Below are 22,883 nucleotides of genomic sequence, written 5' to 3'. Positions count from 1 at the left end.
CATCCATCTGGTCTTCTCTAGAACCTTCTATCCAATGGTCGGCTTGCTAGATTCTAGAAGCTGGCGGAGTGAGGCACTCTCCCCCCCACTTAAAATTGCAATGCCCTCATTGTGGCTTTCCCTTGACACTCGAACGAGTCCTTTGTTTGCTCACAGACTTGACAAACTTGGGTTTTTCCTTGGTGGTATGGAGGAAGAGTTCAATATAGTGAGACTTCATGAATGACGGCTTAGTCCTTGACTTTAGCCTAATCAAATGATTTTTCTTCCTCCTTGGTGGTAGTTCTTTAAGAACCTTCACCACTTCTCTTGGCATGCCTTCTTGGGGATTCACTTCTTCATCGGAGTCATAAGGAACAGCTAAGTAACTCCCCTTGTCTTTTGCATGCCCTCTTTGAATTGGATGAATGATAGCATTTTGACTTCTTGCTTGTTAGCCTTTCTTATCGGTACTAAGCAAGCTTGATTCCCTTCCATGTTGCACATGCTATTGGCGAAGGGCACTGGGAATGTTCTTGCTTGATCCAAGAACTTCAATCTTAAAACAACTTTAAAATCATGCATGGCAATGACAGAGAAGTTCACGGTACCTGACCACGCCCCAATACTGGTCTTTACTCCTTTAGTTATTCCATGGATTGGTCTTTCTGCTGAATTGACCACCTTGTTGGAGCCTCCTCGTTTAGTAATCTGCAAACCCAATCTCTTCGTTTTTTTAACGGAGATAAAGTTGTGAGAAGCACCTGTATCCACCATTGCTCAAGTGGTCTTCCCACCTATTATCATCTCCACAAAGAGTAAATCCTTCATTTGGGGTTTTGATGAAGCATGCATCCCATTCAGTAGTTGTATAGACCCCACCTATGTTGTCATATCACCACCTTCTTCCTCTTGATGTCTTGCAAGGAGAGAGTTCAGAGCCTTCTTTTGAAGTCAATCCCTTGCCTAATAAGGTCCTCCATAAAGAAAGCAGTTGTTGTGTGGTTTCATTTTGTTAATAGACTTTCCCTTGTCTTTCTCCTTGGATGAGGTCAATTCACGATGACTCTCCTTATTATGTTGATCATTGTCTTCCTCCTATTTCACATATGTACTCTTCTTTTTCTTTGGCTTTGTGGACTCTCTTAAGTAATCAACTAGGCTTTTAGCGACCACAATGGCAGTGGCAAGATCTTGCACTCAGCGCCTCCTAAGCTTAGTAGTTTGCCCACTATTGGATTGTAGATAAAGAGCTCCAAAATTGTCAACTTCCTTTGTGTTACGAGTTCCTCTAAAACTCTTTGGTTTTGGAACTTCAATCTGCTTAGCTTCGAAAGTATGGTCGTTGGTGGGTGTCACCAGTGCTCTCTTGCATGGTAAAATATCTCTACACATCTCCTCCAAACTAGCACGTACACCATTCATCTCATTCTTATGCGCTCTTAGTCCCTCCTGGAGCTCTCTCATTAAATCTTCATGCATCTTAACCATTTGATCCCTTAAGGATTCCTCCACTTGGAGCATCATACCTTTAATCATTGAATTGATTGTGACGTCCTTCTCCTCAAGTCCATCAATCTTTTGGATAAGATCCTCTATTTGGGTCTCCATGTCATTCATTGCCTCCTCCAACCAAGCAACGTGTGAATCAAAGTCGTGCATGATCTCATTTGACCTCCCATGTGGTTCGGATGCAGCTGAATCTCGTTGCTCCTAACAACCTCACCCTTGTTGAGATGATTCCACATTATTGACTTTAGCTCCATTACATGCACTTTGACACTCTTTATCATACCTTCAAAGTAAGGCTCTGATACCAACTGTCGTGAACTAACTTATCTCAAGTCACCTGCATGGCCTTACTGCTCTTCCTTGGCACTAAATCAGTCTAACCCTCACAACACTTGATCTTATAAGCACAAAACACTCTAAGAAGAAGAGTTGGGAGAAGTATTGGAGAAAAGAGCATTTCACTAAAAAAGAAAAAATTAAAACACTATAATGCTTGGAAGCTTGGAAGGTTTTCTTGGATGCCTCCAAATGAGGGAGAGGGACTCCTATTTATTGTTCCTTTCAAGTTTAACATAATGTTTTAGATTACATTATAATAGTCTAGTTTCTAGACAGTTGTACAACATTCTGTTATATGTATACGTAACCCTAGATCTTTTTAGGTTATTCTTGAGATATACTTAGAGCCATTCCTTCTAACATTCTCTAGAATGAGGAGGAATCTTTTAGATTTATATCGATTTCTCTAATTCATCTAGTCTTCTCTAGAACATTCCATCCCATGGTTGTCTTGTTAATTTCTAGAATATGGTTAAGTGTGACAATTATGCTAACCCGATGGATTCCTATTGGATTCATAAACTCGAATTAAGTCTTCTGCGGCTTTTGCATCGCTCAAGCCCCTATTTAGGCTTTATTAATGTTTATTTTTATATTCTTATTTCATTTTTTGGTTGGATATGGTAATAAGGAAAATATATTTGTTGTATTGTATGATTTGTCGTCATTGATTATCGTCGTTGTCAATGATGTGGAGGCTCGGAAGATATAAATTTTTGGGGCAAAATAGGGAAGTTTTTTTTAATATTCATTCAAGGAGGCGCGAGTACATGTTCATGGGGAAAGTAAGTACTGTTTGGAAAAAAGCGCAGACTCATTTGGAAATTTTTTTAAAAAAAATGGGGATTTTAAAATACCTGGTCATGGGAAAGTGAGTACTCGTCCATGGGAAATTGAGTGTTGTTCGGGGAAAATAAAGTACTATTCGGGAAATGTTAGTTTGCGAGCAAACCCTTTTGTGCATATGCATTGAAGGTTTGTTGCATCTTTTAAGATCACGGTTTAAGTTCACACTTTTGCTCCTTGACCGAATTGTCTCACGACACTGACCAGATCATATTTTAGTTGTGAAGGTTGGCATCCTCCGGTGCCCCCATATGGGGATCGACGTCAGGAGGCTATCGAAATTTTCAGTGAATTTGGACTTGTAATCACTTTAAAATATTTGGGATTTTGGACTTATAAAATAAAATAAAAATATCACTTACTCAAATTTTAAAATGACTTGTAAACTCAAGCTTTTCAAAATTTTAGGCTTTTAGGGTTTAAAATATTGGAGGACCCGGGCTTTTAAATATTTAGACTCTTTAGGTATAAAATTACTTTAAAATTTGAGGTTTTAAATTTAGGCTCTCAGGGGTTTAAAATGTTAAAGTTTTGGGCCATTAAAGTATAAATTTTTAAGACTTAGAAAGTTAAGATTTTGATTTTTAGAATTTAAGCTCATCAAAATTAAAAAATATTTTGAAATCAGGATTTTCAGATTTAGGCTCCTAAACTATGAAAATCAATTTAAAGTTAAATTTTTCGAACTTAGGCTCCTTGGGACAAAGCGTAATTCAATCATTGAGTGTTCTTAAAACTTGAAATTTACCTCTGTCGGACTTGCAACGTGTTTACTAGTGAACAGAAGGCGGTGAAATGCTTAAACTGAAGCTTATGAGCAAGCTATTTGATTTAAATCATTTAAGTTGTCTTAAGACATCAAATGCTCCAGCTAAAATGGCTCAAATATATGAAATTTAAACACTCGCACTCCAACCAGTGTATTGAATGCTCAAATGTCGTGTTTGATAATGTTGAGTGGATTAGTCGGGTCACCCTGTTTATAGGATAGAGTTTTAAGTTTCACCCAACTAGTTTGATTCTCTTTGCAAGGAATGGGGATCACGAGTTTAGTAGATTTAAAATAAATGTCTAAATCCCAAAAGAGAAATTGAAAAGTTTTAATCACCTAGTTCAATCCTGCTACCTATAAGGACAGGAGTCGACGAGCCTTGTACTTTGAAAAGCTTAAGCAAATAAAACTAAATCCCCCCACTTCAATTACAAAAGTTTTAAATATTTAATACATCGATGATGACCGAGTTGATATATGATTTCAACTGGAGGAAATCAAGATTTTCAAAATAATCAATTAAAATATCGAAGCTAAAAAACGTTTCACTAAAGACTTAAATCGACTCTCTTCCACGCTCCACAATAGTTTGTTGCAAGTGACACATTTCTGACAAACTTCAGCTCACAAATAGCTAATGTCATATCAAATGCACATTTATGTTCATAATCAAAGTAATTGCATGCCAGTAAAGACATAATTCGAGTCTTCTGTCTGCGTGGTTATGCATCTAAATGACACCACAAAATAATAATAACGATCATATCCCTTTGACTAGGTGGTTGCCGACAAATGACACTATTATATTATAGTCACGGCAGCAGTCCGTATGTTCCCCAACGATTTTCTAACATCTAAATTGTGAATTATAAGGGCACAATTGATTGACACAAAACTCTCTATTAACTAAGGTCAACTTAAATTTGACCTCTTAGACAAACATACATCTCATATCTACAAGGTTCTCTTGAACTACGCAACACATGGTTGCTAACAAGAATCCTTCTGTCAAAGTGGGTCGACTACCTCCTTTGACTAAGTAGATCAAAGACCACGACGACACATGATGACAGAACCATGGGATCTTGATTGGGTTTTTGTCTTCATTCCACGACCATCCATTTTAAGCTTCAAGTGAAGAATTCTACAACTTAAATCCTAAATTTGTTGTTGTTATCTATTAAATGTTGAATTCTTAATGACTTGCCTTGATCAAAAGTAGTAATTAACGATAAGAGTTTGCGCCTATGAGAAACCTCGAACCCCATATCAAAAAATCCTCATTAAATGAGGGCAAAAACTTTGTTTGTATAGTGTCTTATCTGCAATCTAATCTGTCTTTTGAAAATTCGACAATATAAAGCTCTCTCTCAAAAAAAAACAATAATAAAAATAGTTGCAAAATTATTCTAGAGAGCGGTCATAAATTTTTGGAGCCCACAATAATATCTAAAAGTTTCGGTCTTGTGTTTGAAAGAGTTGCAAGGAGCAAAAGTTCCTTCGTTGGTGTATGATAGTTAGAGGGAGAGCAACATCTTCGAATTTAGTTTCAATTTGATTTCATGCTCGAGTTCGAAGCCTTCGATTTGACATTGCACGTTCAGAGGACCTTTGACCACATGCAGCATATTGTCACCTCCCAAAAGAGCCCTTGTGGGTGGTGGGCAGCCCAGGACTTAAATACTGTTTTTCGGCCCTACACCTAGCCAATGTGGGACTATTTGTCCGTGACATTCTCCTCCACCCAATCACGTGACGCCCTCGTCACGGATCGGCTCCACCGAGGGTCCCACTGGACCATGGAGAGTCCACACACCTGGCAGGCAGTAATCTGCTATGATACCACTTGTCACCTCCCAAAAGAGCCCTTGTGGGTGGTGGGCAGCCCAGGACTTAAATACTGCTTTTCGGCCCTACACCTAGCCAATGTGGGACTATTTGTCCGTGACAATATGCTTCCATCGCAAGTGGCAAAAGCTTTGACCGCATTAGGAGCTTCAACAATAATAGGCACTTTGACATCGACAGGCTTGAGAGTAGTCCTTTGAGGAATATTTACATACATATCAAACAACTCCTATGTATTTACATATGTAACATCTGAACATCAATTTTTACATACATACCACCCTGCTTGCTTTTATACATTAATAATTTTATATAACCTACTAACGCTTCAATTATTAAAAGTTTCCGCTTAGTTTTGTGTTCTACACTTTGAAGCAAAAATAAAATCACATTATGCTTTTGCACTTTAATAACACTTGTAAAGAATAACGTTACTTTAACTTTTAGAAGTAAAATTCATGCATAGATAAGGTTGTGTGTGCGCGCGCGCGTGTTCATAAAAAGTGTTAAGCTAGTAGATCTTCCAAAATAAAAAACCTATAAACTGCTATTCTTAGCAATTAAAATTGAATTTAGGGTTTAGGGTTCAAGCCGCTATAACTGAAGAGGAAACTCGCCGAAGTTGAAGGATGTTGCACTAACAAATCTTATATCAGTACTAACATTTCATTCATTACAAGCAGGTGTTTCTAGCACTGCCACTGATCCTCAAGATGAATATAAAAATAAAAATAAAAATAATAAAAAGCATTATACAAAATAATTGATTAACTAGAAGCACTGAATACCCACCCTCTTTTGTGGCTTCTGATAATAATGCAATGCAGTTGCACAACAATAAGCGAACCATTTATACGTAAAACATGCTTACTACTGATCGATTGTTCCAATTCTGGTGGACTGTACCCCGTGGCTTAATATATAATTCATGGAGATTGCAGAAGGATGGCACAATGGATCATGAGGCTTGGTTATCTTTCATGTGGATTTGGCAATGAAAGCTGAAAAGTTTTGCCTGCCAAACAAAGCCTTAATAATTAGTATCAATAAGCAGAAAATCATGGATCATTTTGAGAAAAGAAAAAAAATAAAACATAAATTAAACCTAAGTAAACATTGCAAATAAATTTCAGGAAAACGGGCGCCTGAGACTGTGGAACATAAGCTAAACAGTATCTTGATTTTTAGCCATATTATTTTAGTAGAATGAACCAAATATCTTGAAGTTAATTGTCATCTCATTCGGCAAATATTAGTTAATATTCAGTAGCATAAGCCAATGCAAATTAAGTTCTTTAATTTAAGGGATGATAATTTGTCAGTCAATGCAAGCACTTCAAAACTTCGTGGCACCAGAAAGCAAAAAGATGAAAAATCTTTTGGATTTCAAAACGCCTCATAAAGAATGGATTTAACATCTTTGACAACACGCAATATTAATGAATAGAAAATGATCCATAAAACTGCCCCTAAAAGTTGAGGAATAAAACTGATGGTAATAATGACAACGGCGTTATTTTTTTTTTCTTTTTAAATGAGGAAGTATAAAACAAGCACAAATAGAGGGGATGAAGCCAACACGGGTGAAATGACAATAGACAAAAAAGAAGAAAATGAATTATAAATTTTATTAATGATCAAATTGAAGCATAAATGAAAAGGGAAGTAACTTGCAAGAAAACCTGAACAATTACATCAATCTAACAAGAATCCATATTTATTGGAGTGAAAGAGCATTCAAAAAAGTAGAATAAGGACAATTAATTTTGAAAAAAAATATATAATTTTGATGTAACCTTTCCGATTATCAATGTAGGTTATGCTGTGATTTACTGCAGGTGTTCATCATGAAATTTCACTCTCAAATTGTCCAACAAAAGATTAGCAGCACTGAGGATTCATGCAAGAAAAAAAGGACCCGAAAATACAGCATAATCTGAACTAGTTCAAATGCCATATAAATGTAAAAGCGGCATCAAATCAACCAATTAGGAAACTGAACAGGTTATTGAAATTACCAGCAAGCCTCATAGTTGTAGATTGATCCTCTCAGACCATTTAAATATATCAGAGTAGACTTGATCGTCACCCAAAACCTCTCCCGTGGCTCCAGCTGCAATTCTGATAATATCCTCGATTAAGGCAAAGTTTCCCATGATATCAACATGAGCGCCACTTTGAGTTCCCCTGCCTTCTAATAAATTAGCCGGAGGGGCATGGTCATACTCTCTTACATAAGTTTTGATACCCGATGGATTAAATCGAGTCTTCCCCCGCCATCCTTTAGCACACATGTAGCCTGCACTCAAAACCGGCACGGTCTCATCACCATTAACTAAGAAAACACCACCTTGCAAACAGCTCTGATCACTGCCACCGTCAGCAGAAGAATCAATCTGGAATGGTATGTTGCAATCAGATGCAGAGGATAACTTGTAGACATATGCTCTTTCAGTAGGAATTCCTACTCCGTACATGGAATATATCTCCATATCAGGGGCATTGGGTAATCTGACAGAATAGGAAGAATACAAATAAGAAGATAATAAATAAAGTTTCAGCTAAACTCGGTAGATCAATAATTTACTCATAAAATACCACCATATATTTATATTGCGTTTTCTTCCATAAAGATACTGACAGAAGAAAAAAGATGGAGAAAGGAATAGGACTCCTGCATTGAAGAACTCTATAAGTAAATCTTTGTAGGCAAAACCATAGTTTAGTCATTCCAATATGGTTCAGATGTTAAATTGATTGAACAAGAACACTCGCCTTGTGCTGCCTGAAAAATCTACGATTTTCTGTTTATCTTGGTTTTAATGCTTGGATTAAGTTCCGTTTATGACAGTTGGAGAGGTTGATACGAAAACACTAGAAAGTTAAATAAAACAAGAAACCATGAGCTTTAAATCAGTGGGAAGAATGTGATATCTGATACTGTGCTTGCTGAAGAATGAACTCAGAACTCATAGGCGATGGCTTGGTTAAGGAATTTAACAAAGCCCAAATGAAATAACTTTCATTGCTTATAAATCCAAACATGGCTGATCTCTATGACCATGCTGAAGTTTGGATGAAATTTAGTAGAGGTTCAATTGATTTGTACAGGAAAAAAAAATTTATTGATTAACGACTTGGGCTTTCATAGAGCCCATACATTCTTGCAAAAAAATCCCTAAACTTCTCTATATTCCCTGTTACTCATAGAGCCCTAAACTATATACAATTATCAACACTCCCTCTCAGCATCAGCAAAAGATATTCACCAAACCCATCTAGTCACAAAACCTAGATAGATCTAATGAGCCAAGTCCCTTGGTGAGTTAGTCGGCTATTTGCTCTCTGTTGACTATTAAAAAGAAACAGAGAAGAAAGATAAAATAATATTTAAATTAATTTAAATAAATTTAAATTTTAAAACTTCTATTACCGACTCTTATTGTTAACTGTTCGCGCACTAAAAGGGCCAATGAATGCTCAATTTTGGATGGCTCTCACAGGCCCCGTATTCCTCCTCGCTCAAAAGGGCATGACAAAGAGCCTCATCCACTAGTTTCCTCCCCACCCGCTGAAGCTTCCTTCATCCCACTTGCAAGACAATCGCAGTTAGGGTAGTCGAAAAGAAAAAAAAGGCATTGCGCGGGAATATCACTGAAGCAGTGCACACTAGAGCCGCGCCTCCAAGCCTCACAGTCATCCCCTTCCCTTTGTTAACCTGAATTTATAGCAGGTAGAAGGCATTTCAAGTGACCAAAAAAAAAAATTGAAGCTCCTCTTGCTTCCCTTCCATGACTGCAGACAGGATCGTAGCGCACTCAAACTTCCCATGAAAATTGAAGCTCCTCTTGCTTCCCTTCCATGACTGAAGACAGGATCGTAGCGCTCTCAAACTTCATTGCGGTCATGAGTATATGACACGAAAGAGACAACGAGATTGCAACGCACTCCTTCCAAGACTAAATCCCTCCTTCAGTTTTGTTCTGGCTGCAGGCCCCTGGTGCTTGACGAAGTCACAATCGACCTTTTTCTTCCATTTATCGCCAATTGAGCGTGTTGATTCTCATTTTCCATCAACGATGATGGGATTGTAGCGTGAGAAGACCAACTTCGAAACTTAAGCAGACTGTTGCGCGATGCTCTCTGCTATTTGCTCTGTCGTAGAAACACCGATCTAACTAAACTCATCTCTGCCTTACCCGTTCGAACCAAACCCACAGACTGGCTCACCTTTGCATGTTCCATCTCCCGAGCGATCTTGTTGCTTCGAAGCACTTGCCTTCCCCACCAAGATGCAGCTGCTCTTATCAACTCGTCTCATTCCCACGTCAACGAGGACCACCTCCATTGCCGATGAACATGCAACCAGAAAGCAATATTCAGTTTCACTAATGACGATGCCGCACCTCATGTTCCGCCACAGCCAGTGCACTTTGTGCTGCTGCACTTCGTTGGCTTTCACTAAACGATGCACCCTCCACCTTCGTCTTCGCAATAGACAAGGACCAGTGCAGATGAGAATAAAGATGATCTGGGTGGGAGATCTCCAATATTGGATGAACAAAAATTATCTGCATAGTTGTCTTGGGCAAATCAGTGAAGTTGATATGTATTTGTGCTGCAATCTGGTGGCTCAGGATATAGCGGTGCATCAACGCACGACTCCTAATTAGGTCGAGATTAACCTAACACAGCAATATTTGTTGGAGGACTTGACCCAAATGTTAGTGTAGACAAGCTTAAGAAGGTCTTTTCTAGTCATGGTGATGTTGCCTCTTAAAGGTTTCGGGGAAGCAATGTGATTTTGTACAATTTGTCCAAAGAAGTAATGTTGAATCTGCTCTGTAAGCCCTGAATGGAACACTTATAGGGAAGCAAACTGCTCATCTTTCATGGGGTCGCAATCCATCAAATAAGCAGATTGGCATTGACGTCGTCGAGGCTTGAAAAGGTATAACAATGGGATAATTGAAACTTTCCAAAAACCTCCATTCAATGAGAGCACAGTACATATCAGACCGGCAAAGTGCAAACTCGCTTGGAGATTTCCTTTAAAATTGAGGTTCCATGCTTTCCTGTAGGTATAAAATTGAGATAATTGGGAATTTAAAAAAAAAACTCCATTCAAGGAGAGCACAGTACCCATCGTGCGAGGAAAATGCGAACCTGTTTGGAGAATTCTTTTAAAATTGTAATTTCATGCTTTTCCTACAGGTACAATTTGGGGTAAATGGGGAATTTTTTAAAACCTCCATTTGAAGAGAGCACAATACCCGTTAGGAGGGGAAATCGCAAACTCGTCTAGAGAATTTCTTTTTAAAATCGAAGAGCTCTCTGTTTGCATTCTAACTTCTTTTGCAAATACATTGAAAGTATGTTGTTTCTTTTGAGATCAAAGGTTAAAAGTATAGTTTTGCTCCCATGTTGCGTCTTTTGAGACCGCGCGTTGAAAACTTTGATGTTGCATCATCACTCTTTTTCAAATCACGAAGGTTGGACAACAAAACGGCCGACACTCCCCGATTGTAGTTTCTTACAACGTTAGTTTTGCTCCCATGTTGCGTCTTTTGAGACCGCGGGTTGAAAACTTTGATGTCTCCCCGATTGTAGTTTCTTACGACGCTGATCAGCAATTCTTTTGAGATAGCTAAGAAAGATGACACTCTCCAGTGCCCATTAATTGGGGTTGACGCGGGAGGCTGTAAAAATTTCAGGTGATTTGGACATGTAACCAATTTTAAAAACATTTAGAATGCTAGATTTTTAAAATAAAATAAAGCATCACTCATTTTAATTTTAAAATAAATTTCAAAACTCGAGCTTTTAAATTTAGGCCTTTAGGGTTTAAAATATAGAGGATTCGGGTTTTAAATAGTTATACTCTTAAGGCTTTAAAAATTTTAAAGTTTTGGGCTTTTAAAATATAAATATTTAGGGCTTATAAATATTAAAATTTGAATTTTAAATTTTAGAGCTCATGAACTTGAAAATATTTTGAAATTTGTGCTCTCCAGACTCAAGCTCCTAGAGTCAAAAATTAATTCAAAATTAAATTTTTCGAATATAGGCTCCTATGGTTAAAGAATAATTCAAATATGGAGCTTTTCGAAATTAATCGTCACCGCCACCAGATTCGTAACGTGTTTGCTGGCAAACAGGAGGTTTTCAAAAGATGAAAATGAATATATATGCATTAATGTATATACATTCAGATAAGGCAAATTTATGTAATTTCAAGTTTCAAAGATGTCATGTAAAGTAATTATTAATTCAATCTATGTTTTAAATCATATAAATTATTTTAAGAAACTAAGAGCTCCAGTTGAAATGACTCAGACATATGAAATATAAAAGCGCGCATATGCTCTAACCAACATATAGAATGTTCAAACGCTAGGTTCAAGAATATTGTGTCGTTTAATTGGATCGTCTTGTCCATAGGATAGGGTTTTAAGTCCTATTCAACTATTTTGATCATCCTCCTCGTAAGGACTGGAGTTGACAAGTCTAGAAAACCCTAAAAGTTTATTTGCTCTCATTTATTTTAATTACTAAAAACTTGGGTAAAGTCTATTTGGTTAGCATAGAGGCATGAATCTAAGATTTTAGCCTAAATGTCTGTTACCAAAAAGCACCAATAGAATGATAAATTCTATCAGGCGAACATTGGAGCATGACTCCTGTGTCTACAGCCAAAATGTCCTAACAGAAGATAAAATGTCTGTTGAAAATAAAAAATATCTGAAATCGTGAATGAGAGAAAAATATTGAGAGCTTGGTGATTGTTGTTTGATCAATCGATTATTCAACAAGCTCTAGTCCCAACAATGAGTATTCTTATCTGCAATCAATAAAAAAAATTCAAAATTGGTTAGCAAGAATAGCTTTACCACAAAAAAAGAATTTAATAAAAAGAATACAAAAAAGCTTATGGTGAATGAGACCAAGAAGGCTCCAATAAGGAACCTCCATATTATTCTAAAATGATAACTCAAAATTAATGAAGGTGAAATGATAAGAGAATGAAATGACCTTACATCTGATTTGTGCTCTTGAAGATCTGTCATTAACAAAATCATTCAAAGATGAATTTTGAAGAAAGTTCATTGAAGAACCTTAAGATGTTTGACACCTTGAAAAGCGGCCAAGGGATCCCATCACTAGTCAGTATCATTCCTATGGGTGGAGGGTTATCAAACTAATGCCAGCAAGATATGACTTTGGTCATTCCTCACGTTCCAATATATCGAAAGCAATCAAATAGAGATCTATCTTTAATCCTTGTGGATGGGAGAATTATTGAATTCGAGCTGACAATACAAAAGTTTTAGTAAAGGGACCTGCAAATGAAGACAGAAAAGTTGAACCTAACTTGAAAGGTCTTTCTGTCATCGAAAAGGAATATATGGAGAAGCTTGTCAACTCAAAGACTTTCATAGTTGACTATTAATATCGATAATCATCAATCGATTATTTGAAGAGACATTAAACAGAGAGCCCTAGTCAAAGCTGTTATAAAAGCTTCCTACATAGAAAGAAGAATATCTACTCTATTCGAGCACAAGTGTAATACTTTACTGGAAATTCTCTGATGATACAAGAACACTTTTCCAAGTTATCATGAAGTTTCCCCCTGCAAGATAGGGGGTGCTTTTTAGTTTATTTGGGTTGACATCCTGCTCTAAGCCGAAATCCCCAAAAAGATCCTAGCATCGTTAGAGCTTGTTTTGCAAGATAGAAGGAATTCTCAATCATCTAGGCCATCATCACGCCTAATACTGAGATCTTCCTCCATCTCGATTAATAACATGCTCATGGTTGAATTCGTAAGTAACTCGGGGTGACGTGTTTTATGTAAAGATCCCTGAGAGGATGTTCAAGTTGTCAATGATAAAGTTGCGTTAAGTTTGACAATCCAAAAAGAACAAGTTCCAAATAAAATTTATAAGATGATTACAAAGGTTAAAGGTTCATCTTAAAAAACTTATTAAGATATAAAATGTCAAGCAAGAAAATTTGTGAAAATTTACAAGCCTTGGCAATTAAATTAGAGAAGTATAATTTCTATTGTGCTTAAGTCGGAGACTCAAATAGAGATCGGACTCATCAAGCCAAAATGTGGCCGAGTTCTTGTCTTTTTTCTTCACTCAACAAATGAATGTTGAAGTGAAGAGCCTTTATCAGCCTGATAACGACAAAGCATAAGGCTATTTACTGCTCAAGTTTAGGACTCGAATAGAGGTCAGACTCATCAAGCCAATATGTGGTCGAGTTGCTGCATTTTCTCTTCAATCAAAAAGCCAATGTTGTAGAGAAGAGTCCCGTTTGTCAGTTTCATGACGACAAAGCATGAGACTATTTATTGAGATGTTGGCTTTTCTCTTCATTCACAAGCCAATGTTGTAGTGAAGAGCCTCGTTTGTCAGTCTAACAACAACAAAAACGTAGGCCCATCTTACTTAACAAAGTCAAGTGATCTAGATTTATCAAATTTTTTCACCTAATATAAGAACTAAGATAAAAGTCAAAGAAGAAGATCCTTGCATATGGAGGCATCAGGCCAGTCTGAAACAATTTTCTTCAATAGGTTTGAACAAGCATTAAGCTTCAACTGAAGGAATTCCTCTCTTCTTCAACAGATGAAGTGTAAAGCATAAAACAAGCTAGCCCAAGCTTTGTATCAAGCTCTAAGATTTTTTTTTTTTTTTTTTTTTTTTTTTTTTGTGGTTAAGACAAAAGGACGGAATATATTTATTTGGGATGATATTGAAATTCAGGTGGAGATCCTCAAATCTATTCTATATTTTATTATTTGGGTTGACATCATGTTGAATGCAAGATACCCAATTAAATTTATTTTACCATATTGGTGTCAAAATTATACTCAGTCAATTTGAGTAAAAATGAGCATATTTTCAAGCAAATTACAGACAAGACAATCTCAAAAGTTTGAGGAGCATTTTTCAGATTTATCACAATTCTGACAGTCAAGTATGGGGATTTTTGAGCTTATAATCTTCAAGAGATTAAGTTGGAGAAAAAAAAGTTCGTTTACAACTTAAGTCTAGGACTCAAGCAGATCCTAAAAATCAGACTCAACAAGCCCAAATATGATCAAAGTCACTGACAACTCTCTTCACTCAACAAGCCATAAAAACGGTCGTAGTGAAGAAGCTTTTGTTTTGTCCAACCTAATGACAATAGTTGTCTTACTAAAGTTTATCTAGTCTGATAAGTTAAGTGATCCAAATCTTACGATTCTCTTAACTGATTGAATGAGTAAGGTAAATCAAGAAGATGATTCTTGTTTAAATCCTGTAGGTGGAGGGGTTATTAAATTTATGTTAACGGGATATGATTATGGTCATTCCTCACTCCCCATTAAGTCAAAAAGAATTGAAAGAATGCTATCAACAATCCTCGCTGGAAGAGAGTACATCAAATGCAAGCGAACAGTTCTTACTTGCTCCTCACTCTCCGTAACAAATATATCGACAATCCCCACTGGAAGAGGGGACATTAAATGCAAACAAGTTGAAGTTCTTGTTGTCCTCATTTTCGGGTATGCTCCTCACTCTCCGTAACAAATATATCGACAATCCCCACTGGAAGAGGGGACATTAAATGCAAACAAGCTGAAGTTCTTGTTGTCCTCATTTTCGGGTAAGGTCCTCACTTCTCTCCTTAGAGCCTAGGGTCTAGCTGTAGACTTCCCTTGTTTGACACTCCTAGAGGACTAATACGGGATCCACACCATTTAGAAAATTCAAGCCACCTCATCACTCCTTCGAGTCTCGCATGAGCGGTCTCGAATCCTCCACATTTCGCTAAGTTGATTAGAACTGACACATGAAACTCGAGTCGAGTTCCTACATTCATAGAAGCAGCCTCTAGGTAAAACATTTATGACTCGAACATTAGCGAGCGCCGCAATTTACGCACTTATCGCACCACGCACGATTTTAACTTGAATTGACTTGCCCGTCAGCGAGCTCGTCCGGACGACATCAGATAGCGAAATGGACCACACGGATGCTTCCAAGACGTCGACTTTAGCTAGAAAGGACACTAATATCACTATATTTCCGTGTGATATTAGCACGAAAATCGATGCACATTTTTTTAATTAGCAGGGCGCGAGTCCGGGCTCAACCCAGGTCCAGCTCGGGTTTGACTTGGGCTGCATGCAGGCTATACACGGGCTAATCACCCCAGCTCACATATTTTCAAAATTCAAATTAACCATTTAATCTCATATTAATTGGGTTAAATTGAAAATTAATATTTACCTAATCAACATTCCCCCGCAAGGAAGGTATTTAATTTGGCGCCTAATGCCTTTAACTGATACTCTATACCTCAACGACTCGATCCAGCTCCTGGATTTTTGTTCTCAGCTCTCCCGCTCGCCTTCCTCTGATTCGGCAGCCCCGCTCTCGAGAGATCCCACTCGATTCCTGCCTCCTCTGTACCGAAGCCCGCCAGCTCGTCTCCTCTCTTCCGAACGCAGAAGCAGCATTCGGCTCTCCTGCTCCTGCTGCGCCTCTCCCTCACAACCAAAAACCCGCTCCCCCTCTGTTCAGTTCGCTCCTCTTCAGCGAACAGAAGCCCTCGTCTTCTTCCCCCCGCTCCTCTGCCTCGATTCGCCTCTCCCTCGCAACAAATCTCGCGCTCTGCTCGTTTCTCCTCCCTGCGACGGAGACTCTCGATCGACTCCCTCCTCTTCGCGCAGAAGAAGCCCCATTCAACCTCCTTTCACAGCCGAGCATTTGATCTCGCCGGTCCTCGCTGTACCGAAGCCCTCTGCTTACTTGGGTTTGAGTTATCGGTAAGATTTCGAGGTACTGATCTCAATCCATTGCTTGTTTTAATCTTTGACATGCTGCTATACTTTTGAGAATTACTTAGGTATACCTTCTCCTGTTGCTGGATTTCATTGTTTGGGAGGCTTTCATTATTGATTTCTTGTTCTATTCTAAGGTCTTCCTCTTTGCAGTTACTCTCGTTATTGATTATAATGTAGTTTTCTGTGACTCTGTGGCTTCTGTTGCTATCTTTGTTTTGACCCAGCAATCACCTTATCATGGAGTTAGCAAATCAAGTAATTTGACACCTTTTACAGTTGGAAACATTGCTTGCTGAAGGGAATCCCTTCAGGTTCTGGAAAAGTTTCCATTAGTTGGGAATCTCGCACCTGGTTTTTTAGATAGAAGCAGTTTTTTATCAGGAAATTGTTGAGGTCAAACTTTCGGATTATATTGGCAAGAAACATGTTGTTCCTTTTTTTTTTTTTTTACCCACTAGATTTCACATTTGTTTGCCCCGCGGAGATTATTACCTTCAGTGATCACCACTCAGAATTTGAAAAAGTAAACACACAGATCTTGGGAGTTTACAATGGTAGTAAATTCTCCCATTTTGCTTGGATTCAAACAGATAGGAAGGCAGGAGAACCCGGGTGAAGTTTGCCACCTGCTGGGTGGAAACCTGGAGAGAAGTCCAAGAAGCCTGATCTAAGCTCAGCAAGGAATATTTTGCAGCAAGTTAGGAGCCATTAGCTTCATATTTTGTGAGTTAGAAATAGAGTTTTAATTGTCTTATGAGACTGCAGGTAGATTTACACACGTACCACACAACTCTTATGTGTTTACATTTCTAACACCTAGACATTTTTTTTTAATTGCATAGCACACAATTCTGTTGTATTTACGTATCTCACCTAAACTTTCATGGTTACATAGCACTCAAATCTTTAATTTCACATAAAAAAAATAGTTCTATTTCTTATTTTTAAAAGTGAAATCCACCCTCTCATGCTAGGTTCGTGGCACAAAGCCGCTATAATTGTAAATACAAAGTTTAGGTGTAAGACATGCGAGTACATCTGCATTTGGGTGGCATGTGTAAACATCCTAATATTAGTTGTTATTCGGAGCTTAGAAACTGTTGTAAGTAGTTGTTTGGGTGTTGTAGTTGTTGTTTGGGCTTATGTAGCTACTGTCCAGAACCATAGGAGCACTGTCTGAAGTTCTTAGTTGCTGCTCGAAGCCGTAGGAGGCCGTAGAATCACCGTACACGCTTGCTAGTTGCTGCCCGGAGCCGTAAGAGGCCGTAAGATCACCGTACACGCTTGCTAGTTGCTGCCCGGAGCCGTAGAAGATCGTATGATCATCGTACAAGCTTGCTAGTTGTTATCCGGAGTTGTAGGAAGCCTTAGGACCACCGTTTGAAGTTTTTAGTTGTTGTTACGATTTGTTCTGCTGCTTTCTGTTTTTTCTTCTTTTTTCTGCAATTTATTTAAATTTCTTGCAAATTATATTATATTTTGTGAGCTAAACACGCAGCAAAGATAGTAGCAGCAGAAACGCTAGGTACGTAGGTACATTTTATTTTTTTTATTTTATCATTGCAATTTACTCATGTTCTAATATATCATGCAGGCACTGATTGCAATTTTAATTTCATAAAATTTAAAACATCCTTTTGAACTTACGGGAGTCTCTCGGAGGAGGTAACCCACGGTTGCTAACGAAATCTCCCCAGTTTAAATGAGCTTAACAACTCGTTTAAACTAAGTAAATTCAAAAGAAAATAATGGTACCGGAACGAAAAAATCGTAGGATCCTGATCGGTGTCGCTCTAATCAACTTTAACCACCCCCCCCAATGATGCTTGAATGACAACAAAATCAAAATCATGAAACACACTTGATAAAAACTGTTGAACCTTAGACTTTAAGACTGCTACCTCGACGAGGAGCATGGAGCCAGCTTTGCGGGCAGCACGGCGACAAGCTTGGATCGAGCAACAAGAGGATCTTCTTCAGCAATCTCTCTCTCCTTAGTCTAAATAATAACTCATAGGACTTCAAGATAGTTCGCTCAGTGCGACATAAACCTTAGTCTAAATAATAACTCATAGGACTTCAAGATACTTCGCTCAGTGCGACGTAAACCCTCACACCTTTAGGCACCTGTGCAACTATGTTGTGCAGCGTAAGTCCTAATTCGCTTTAGATTCAGATGATGTCGTCTGGTACGACGTAAACTCCCATATCTCTGCGGGTTATCTGCATAATCGTATATTATGTAAATGTAAGTCTCAAATAATAAAATTGACTGGATGAAACACTCGAATAACATTATGCAAATGTAAGTCTCAAATAATAAAATTGGCTGGATGAAACACTCGAATAACACCATCTTCAAAACACAGTCACATAATAGGATAATTTGGGATGTCACGAAGGGTTCTCCTTAGGATCTGTGACGTCCCCATATATTTTCCCTCCTCTGGACTCCTGAAAATAATTATTCTTATTTGAGCCACTCTCACTTGTTTTTCCACGACATACCGTGAAAATCTAAATTTTGAATTCTTGAAGACCAGTACTTTTGATCATCATCGAGAGTTTTCTAAAATGACCCCCGTCATTTGGGATGTAATTAACTATAGAGGTTTGCCTCTATAGGGAAGTTGGAACTCGGAAGTTGGAACTCAGGTAAAATAAACCCTACTTAATCTTTAAATTAAATAGAGAAACTTATCGGTCACACATAAAAAGTTCGCAGGTTAAACGGATGTCACAAATCTCTTAGTTTGCAGGATCGGGTCAATTGCTGAGATATACACTTATCTTTCGGGAAGGTGTAGTATTTACGGTATCGGGCAAGATTATACAAACTATTAGACTAATGAGATTGGTCTCATTTTTTCGAAAGTTAAAACATACTACTTTCAAAACCTAAATTATATATCTATTATATTAAATTAAATTTCAAAATTATTTTCAAAATCAAAAAATTAACCGACGGTTCTCACTTGCTCCAAACTCTCCATTACAAATAGATCGACAATCTCCACTGGAAGATGGGACATTGAATGCAAACAAGAAGGAATTCTCAGTTACTCCTCGCTCTCTATTGAAATTAGTCAACAATCCCCACTGAAAGAGGGGACCTACAATGCAAGCCACTAGGAGTTTCAATTGCCCCTTACTCTCCTTTACACGTTATTATACAAGCTCAACAAGAAGTCAATCAAGTTGTTCAAAGAGAGCATAAGAGTGAGGAGATTTTAGAAGATCTTTCTGGAAAACTCTCTTATAATACAAGAATGTATTTCTGACCGATCATAAATTATCTCCTAAGACGAGCATTTTTTCAGTTTATTTGGGTTGACATTGTGCTCCATGCCAAGATCCCCAAATGTATTTTATCAAACAATGTGCCCCTCTTTTTGAGATTGATAACAACTTTATTGTCAGGCTCCATAAAGTTGGTCAAGTCACTGATAGCTCTCCTCACTTAACAAGACATAAAAACAGCCGCAGTGAAGAAGTTCATGTTCTGTTAAGTCTGATGATAAAGACCATCAAGTTTCAAATATATTCATCTTGATAAATTCAAGAAACCTAGATTAAAGAGATTATCTTGAATAATCAAAAGGTCAGGAAAACCAAAAGAATGATCATCGCTCAAGGAGGCACTAAGTTGAGCTTTATGGTCTATTCAAATAAAGAAAGCCCAACATTCTTTCATAAAAAAATCTAATCAAGCATATGGCACAGACTAAAGGAATTCTCTTCTTCAATAAGTACGACAAAGCGAAAAGCAAACAAAGAAGTTATCCCATATGTTCGTTCAAAGCTCTATGTTGAACTAAGGAATTCAATCTTCGCCCAGTCTGATAAAGCACCAAGAACAGTACCAACAATTTCTTGTCACCGACTAAACGTAAGCTTGGAGACTAGGTTCATGGCATGCATCCTTCAACAAGTTTGTCGAAGCATAAAGCAAGAACCAAAGGTATATGCTCACTCAAATGATAAGTCCGTAGAGACAATTCATGCAATTTCTTTAACAAATCCACCAAAGCATAAAGCTAGAACTGAAGGTATATGCTCACTCACCTGATAAGTCCGTAGAGAATTCAGGTCACTTCCTTCATCAAGTCAGCCAAAGCATAAGGCTATATGATCAAAGGGATATGCTCATTCACCTGACAAATCCGTGAAAGCAATTTTGGTTAATTCTTTTGACAAGTCTGCCAAAACATAAAGCTAGAATTGAGGGCATGCTCACTGACAAGTCTATAAAGACAATGCAAGTCAATTGCTTCAACAAGTCCGTCAAAGCATAAAGCTAGGAGTGAATGCATGCTCATTCACCATACAAGTTTGTAGAGACAATTCAGGTCAATTCTTTCAAAAGTACCTCAAAGCCTAAAACTAGGATTGAAAGTCAATTTCTTCATCAAAGTCCACCTAACAAAAGTTAAGAGCAAAAGACGAGCTCAATCTACTAGCTAAATGAGTGAAAAGTTAGGAAAAACATCAACCAAAGTTGATATATAAAGTTATAAGTCTGCATATTCAGCTCAAGATTAGTTGATATATAAAGTTATAAGTCTGCATATTCAGCTCAAGATTATACTTTGCATCAACATCCAGTTAGCATTCCTGGAGATCTGCAAAGTTAAACCAGCAACGTGACATCCAAACAAAATTTTGGAGGATCGCAGGGGCAATTAGTTTACAACAAATATGGTTTGCTTCAGACGCGCACCAAATCTATTAGGGGGCATTTGTTGACTATTAAAAAAAAGAGAGAAAGATAAAATAATATTTAAATTAATAAAAATTAATTTAAATTGTATAACTGCTCCTACCGACTCTTATTGTTAATTGTGCACTAAAAGGACCAACAAATGCTCAATTTTGGATGGCTTTCGCAGGTCCTGTATTCCTCCTCCGCTCAAAAGGGCATGGCAAAAGCCTTGTCCACCTATTTCCTCCCAACTCACTTAAGTTTCCTTCATCCCACTCGCGAGACAATCCTGATTAGGGTAACTAATAAGAAAAAAAAGGGGGTTTGTTGAGCGAGAAGATCACAAAAACAGCGCACGCCAGAGTCGCGCCTCCAAGCCTCACAATCGTCCCCTCCTCTCTGTCGCCTAAATTTAAAGCAGGTGGAAGCCATTTCAAACGACAATAAAAAAAATCAAAGCTTCTCTTGCTTCCCTTCCATGATCGAAGGCAGGATCATGGCACTCTGAAACTTCCCACGCCGAAACTTCCCACGTTTTCTTACAGTCGCGACTATATATAGCGGGAAAGCAACAACAAGATTGCAACGCACTCCTTCCAGGATCACAGTACACTTCTTCAGGTTTGTTCCGAGCAGCACCCATTGCCCTAATTCTCTTAATCTCCCCTCTAGTGCTTCACAAAGTAGCAATCAACCTTATTTTTCTTCCCGTATTGCTAATTGAGCATGTTGATTCTCATATTTCATCAGTGATGATGGCATCGCAGCGTACGAAGACCTTCAAAACTAAAGCAAACAATTGCGATGCTCTCTGCTATTTGCTCTGCCCTGGTAACGTCAGTCTCACTGAACTCATATTTGCCTTATACTTCAAACTAAAGCCGCAGACAATCACACATTTGCATGTTCCATTACCCGAGCAATCTTGCTTCGAAGCTCTTGGCTTCCCCACCCAGGCGCATCTTCTCTTATCAGCGTTGTCTCATTCCCTCACCGACGAGGACCACCTTCATTGCTGATGAACATGCAAACAACAAACAGCGTCGATAAAAAAAATCGCAACATCAGTCATTGTTTCCACCGCCGGCCATGCAGTATTTGGTTTCGCTAATGGCGATGCCGAACCTCATGTTCCGCCAACGCACTTTGCGGCGCTGTACTTCGTGTCGCTGCACTTCATTGGGTTTCACTAAATGATGCACCCTCCACCTTCACCTCTACTGGGGGATCTCCAATATTGGAAGGACGAAAATTATTAGCATACTTCCTTTGGGCATATCGGTGAGGTTGATGTATAATCGTGTTGCAACTCCAAGAAAATTACCTGGTGGCTCAGAATATAGCAGTGCATCCACCCACGGCTCCTAATCAGATGGAGATTCAACTAACACAACAATATTTGGAGGACTAGAACCAAATGTTACGGTAGACAAGCTTAGGCAGATCTTTTCTAGTCATGGTGATGTTGCCTCTGTATAGGTTTCAGTTGGGAAACAATGTGGTTTTGTACAATTTATCAAATGAAGCAATGTTGAATCTGCTCTGCAAGAACTAAATGGAACACTTCTAGGGAAGCAAACTGCTCGTGTTTCATGAGGTCAAAATCCATCAAATAAGCAGAACGTCGTTGACAATGTTGTCGGGGCTCGAAAATGTATAACGATTGGACAATTAGAAAACATTTTGAAAACCTCTATTAGAGGAGAGCACAGTATCTGTTAAGCGGGGAAAGTGCGAACTCGTTTGGAGAACTCTTTTTAAATTGGGGTTCCATGCTTTCTTGCAGATATAATATTAGGGCAATTAGGAAATTTCAAAAAAGAAAAAGCTCCATTCGAGGAGAGCACAGTACCCTTCAGGCGGGGAAGGTGCGAATCCGTTTTGAGAATTCTTTTAAAAGTGGAGTTTCATACTTTCCTGTAGGTATAATGTTGGGGTAAGTGGGGAATTTTCAAAAATATCCATTCAAGGAGAGCACAAAACCCGTTAGGCGGGGGAATTGCGAACTCGTCTGGAGAATTATTTTTAAAATTAGGGAG

General features: G+C 38.2%; 1 protein-coding gene across 2 annotated transcripts in view; it reads right to left on the bottom strand.

Moving 5' to 3' along the window:
- Window positions 1-5,934: 5,934 nt before the first annotated feature.
- LOC110022551 (phospholipid:diacylglycerol acyltransferase 1) overlaps window positions 5,935-22,883 on the bottom strand; it is a 42,443-nt gene continuing 25,494 nt past the window's right edge. Inside the window, exons 6-7 of one of the 2 annotated variants that reach the window (XM_020721556.1) lie at window positions 7,315-7,807; window positions 5,935-6,311 (exon numbers count right to left, since the gene is read on the bottom strand). In XM_020721556.1, coding sequence (XP_020577215.1) covers window positions 7,324-7,807 — 484 coding nt within the window. In that variant the 3' untranslated portion in view covers window positions 5,935-6,311; window positions 7,315-7,323. Of the gene's footprint in view, window positions 6,312-7,314; window positions 7,808-20,277; window positions 20,297-22,883 lie in introns of those variants that run through there. The other variant, XM_020721558.1, reaches the window with a different exon arrangement.

This window comes from Phalaenopsis equestris, unplaced genomic scaffold (genome assembly GCF_001263595.1).
Source record: "Phalaenopsis equestris unplaced genomic scaffold, ASM126359v1 Scaffold000197, whole genome shotgun sequence".
Lineage (NCBI taxonomy): Eukaryota > Viridiplantae > Streptophyta > Magnoliopsida > Asparagales > Orchidaceae > Phalaenopsis > Phalaenopsis equestris.
The sequence above is the reverse complement of the archived record's forward strand: the minus strand, read 5'-3'. Positions and strand labels throughout refer to the sequence as shown.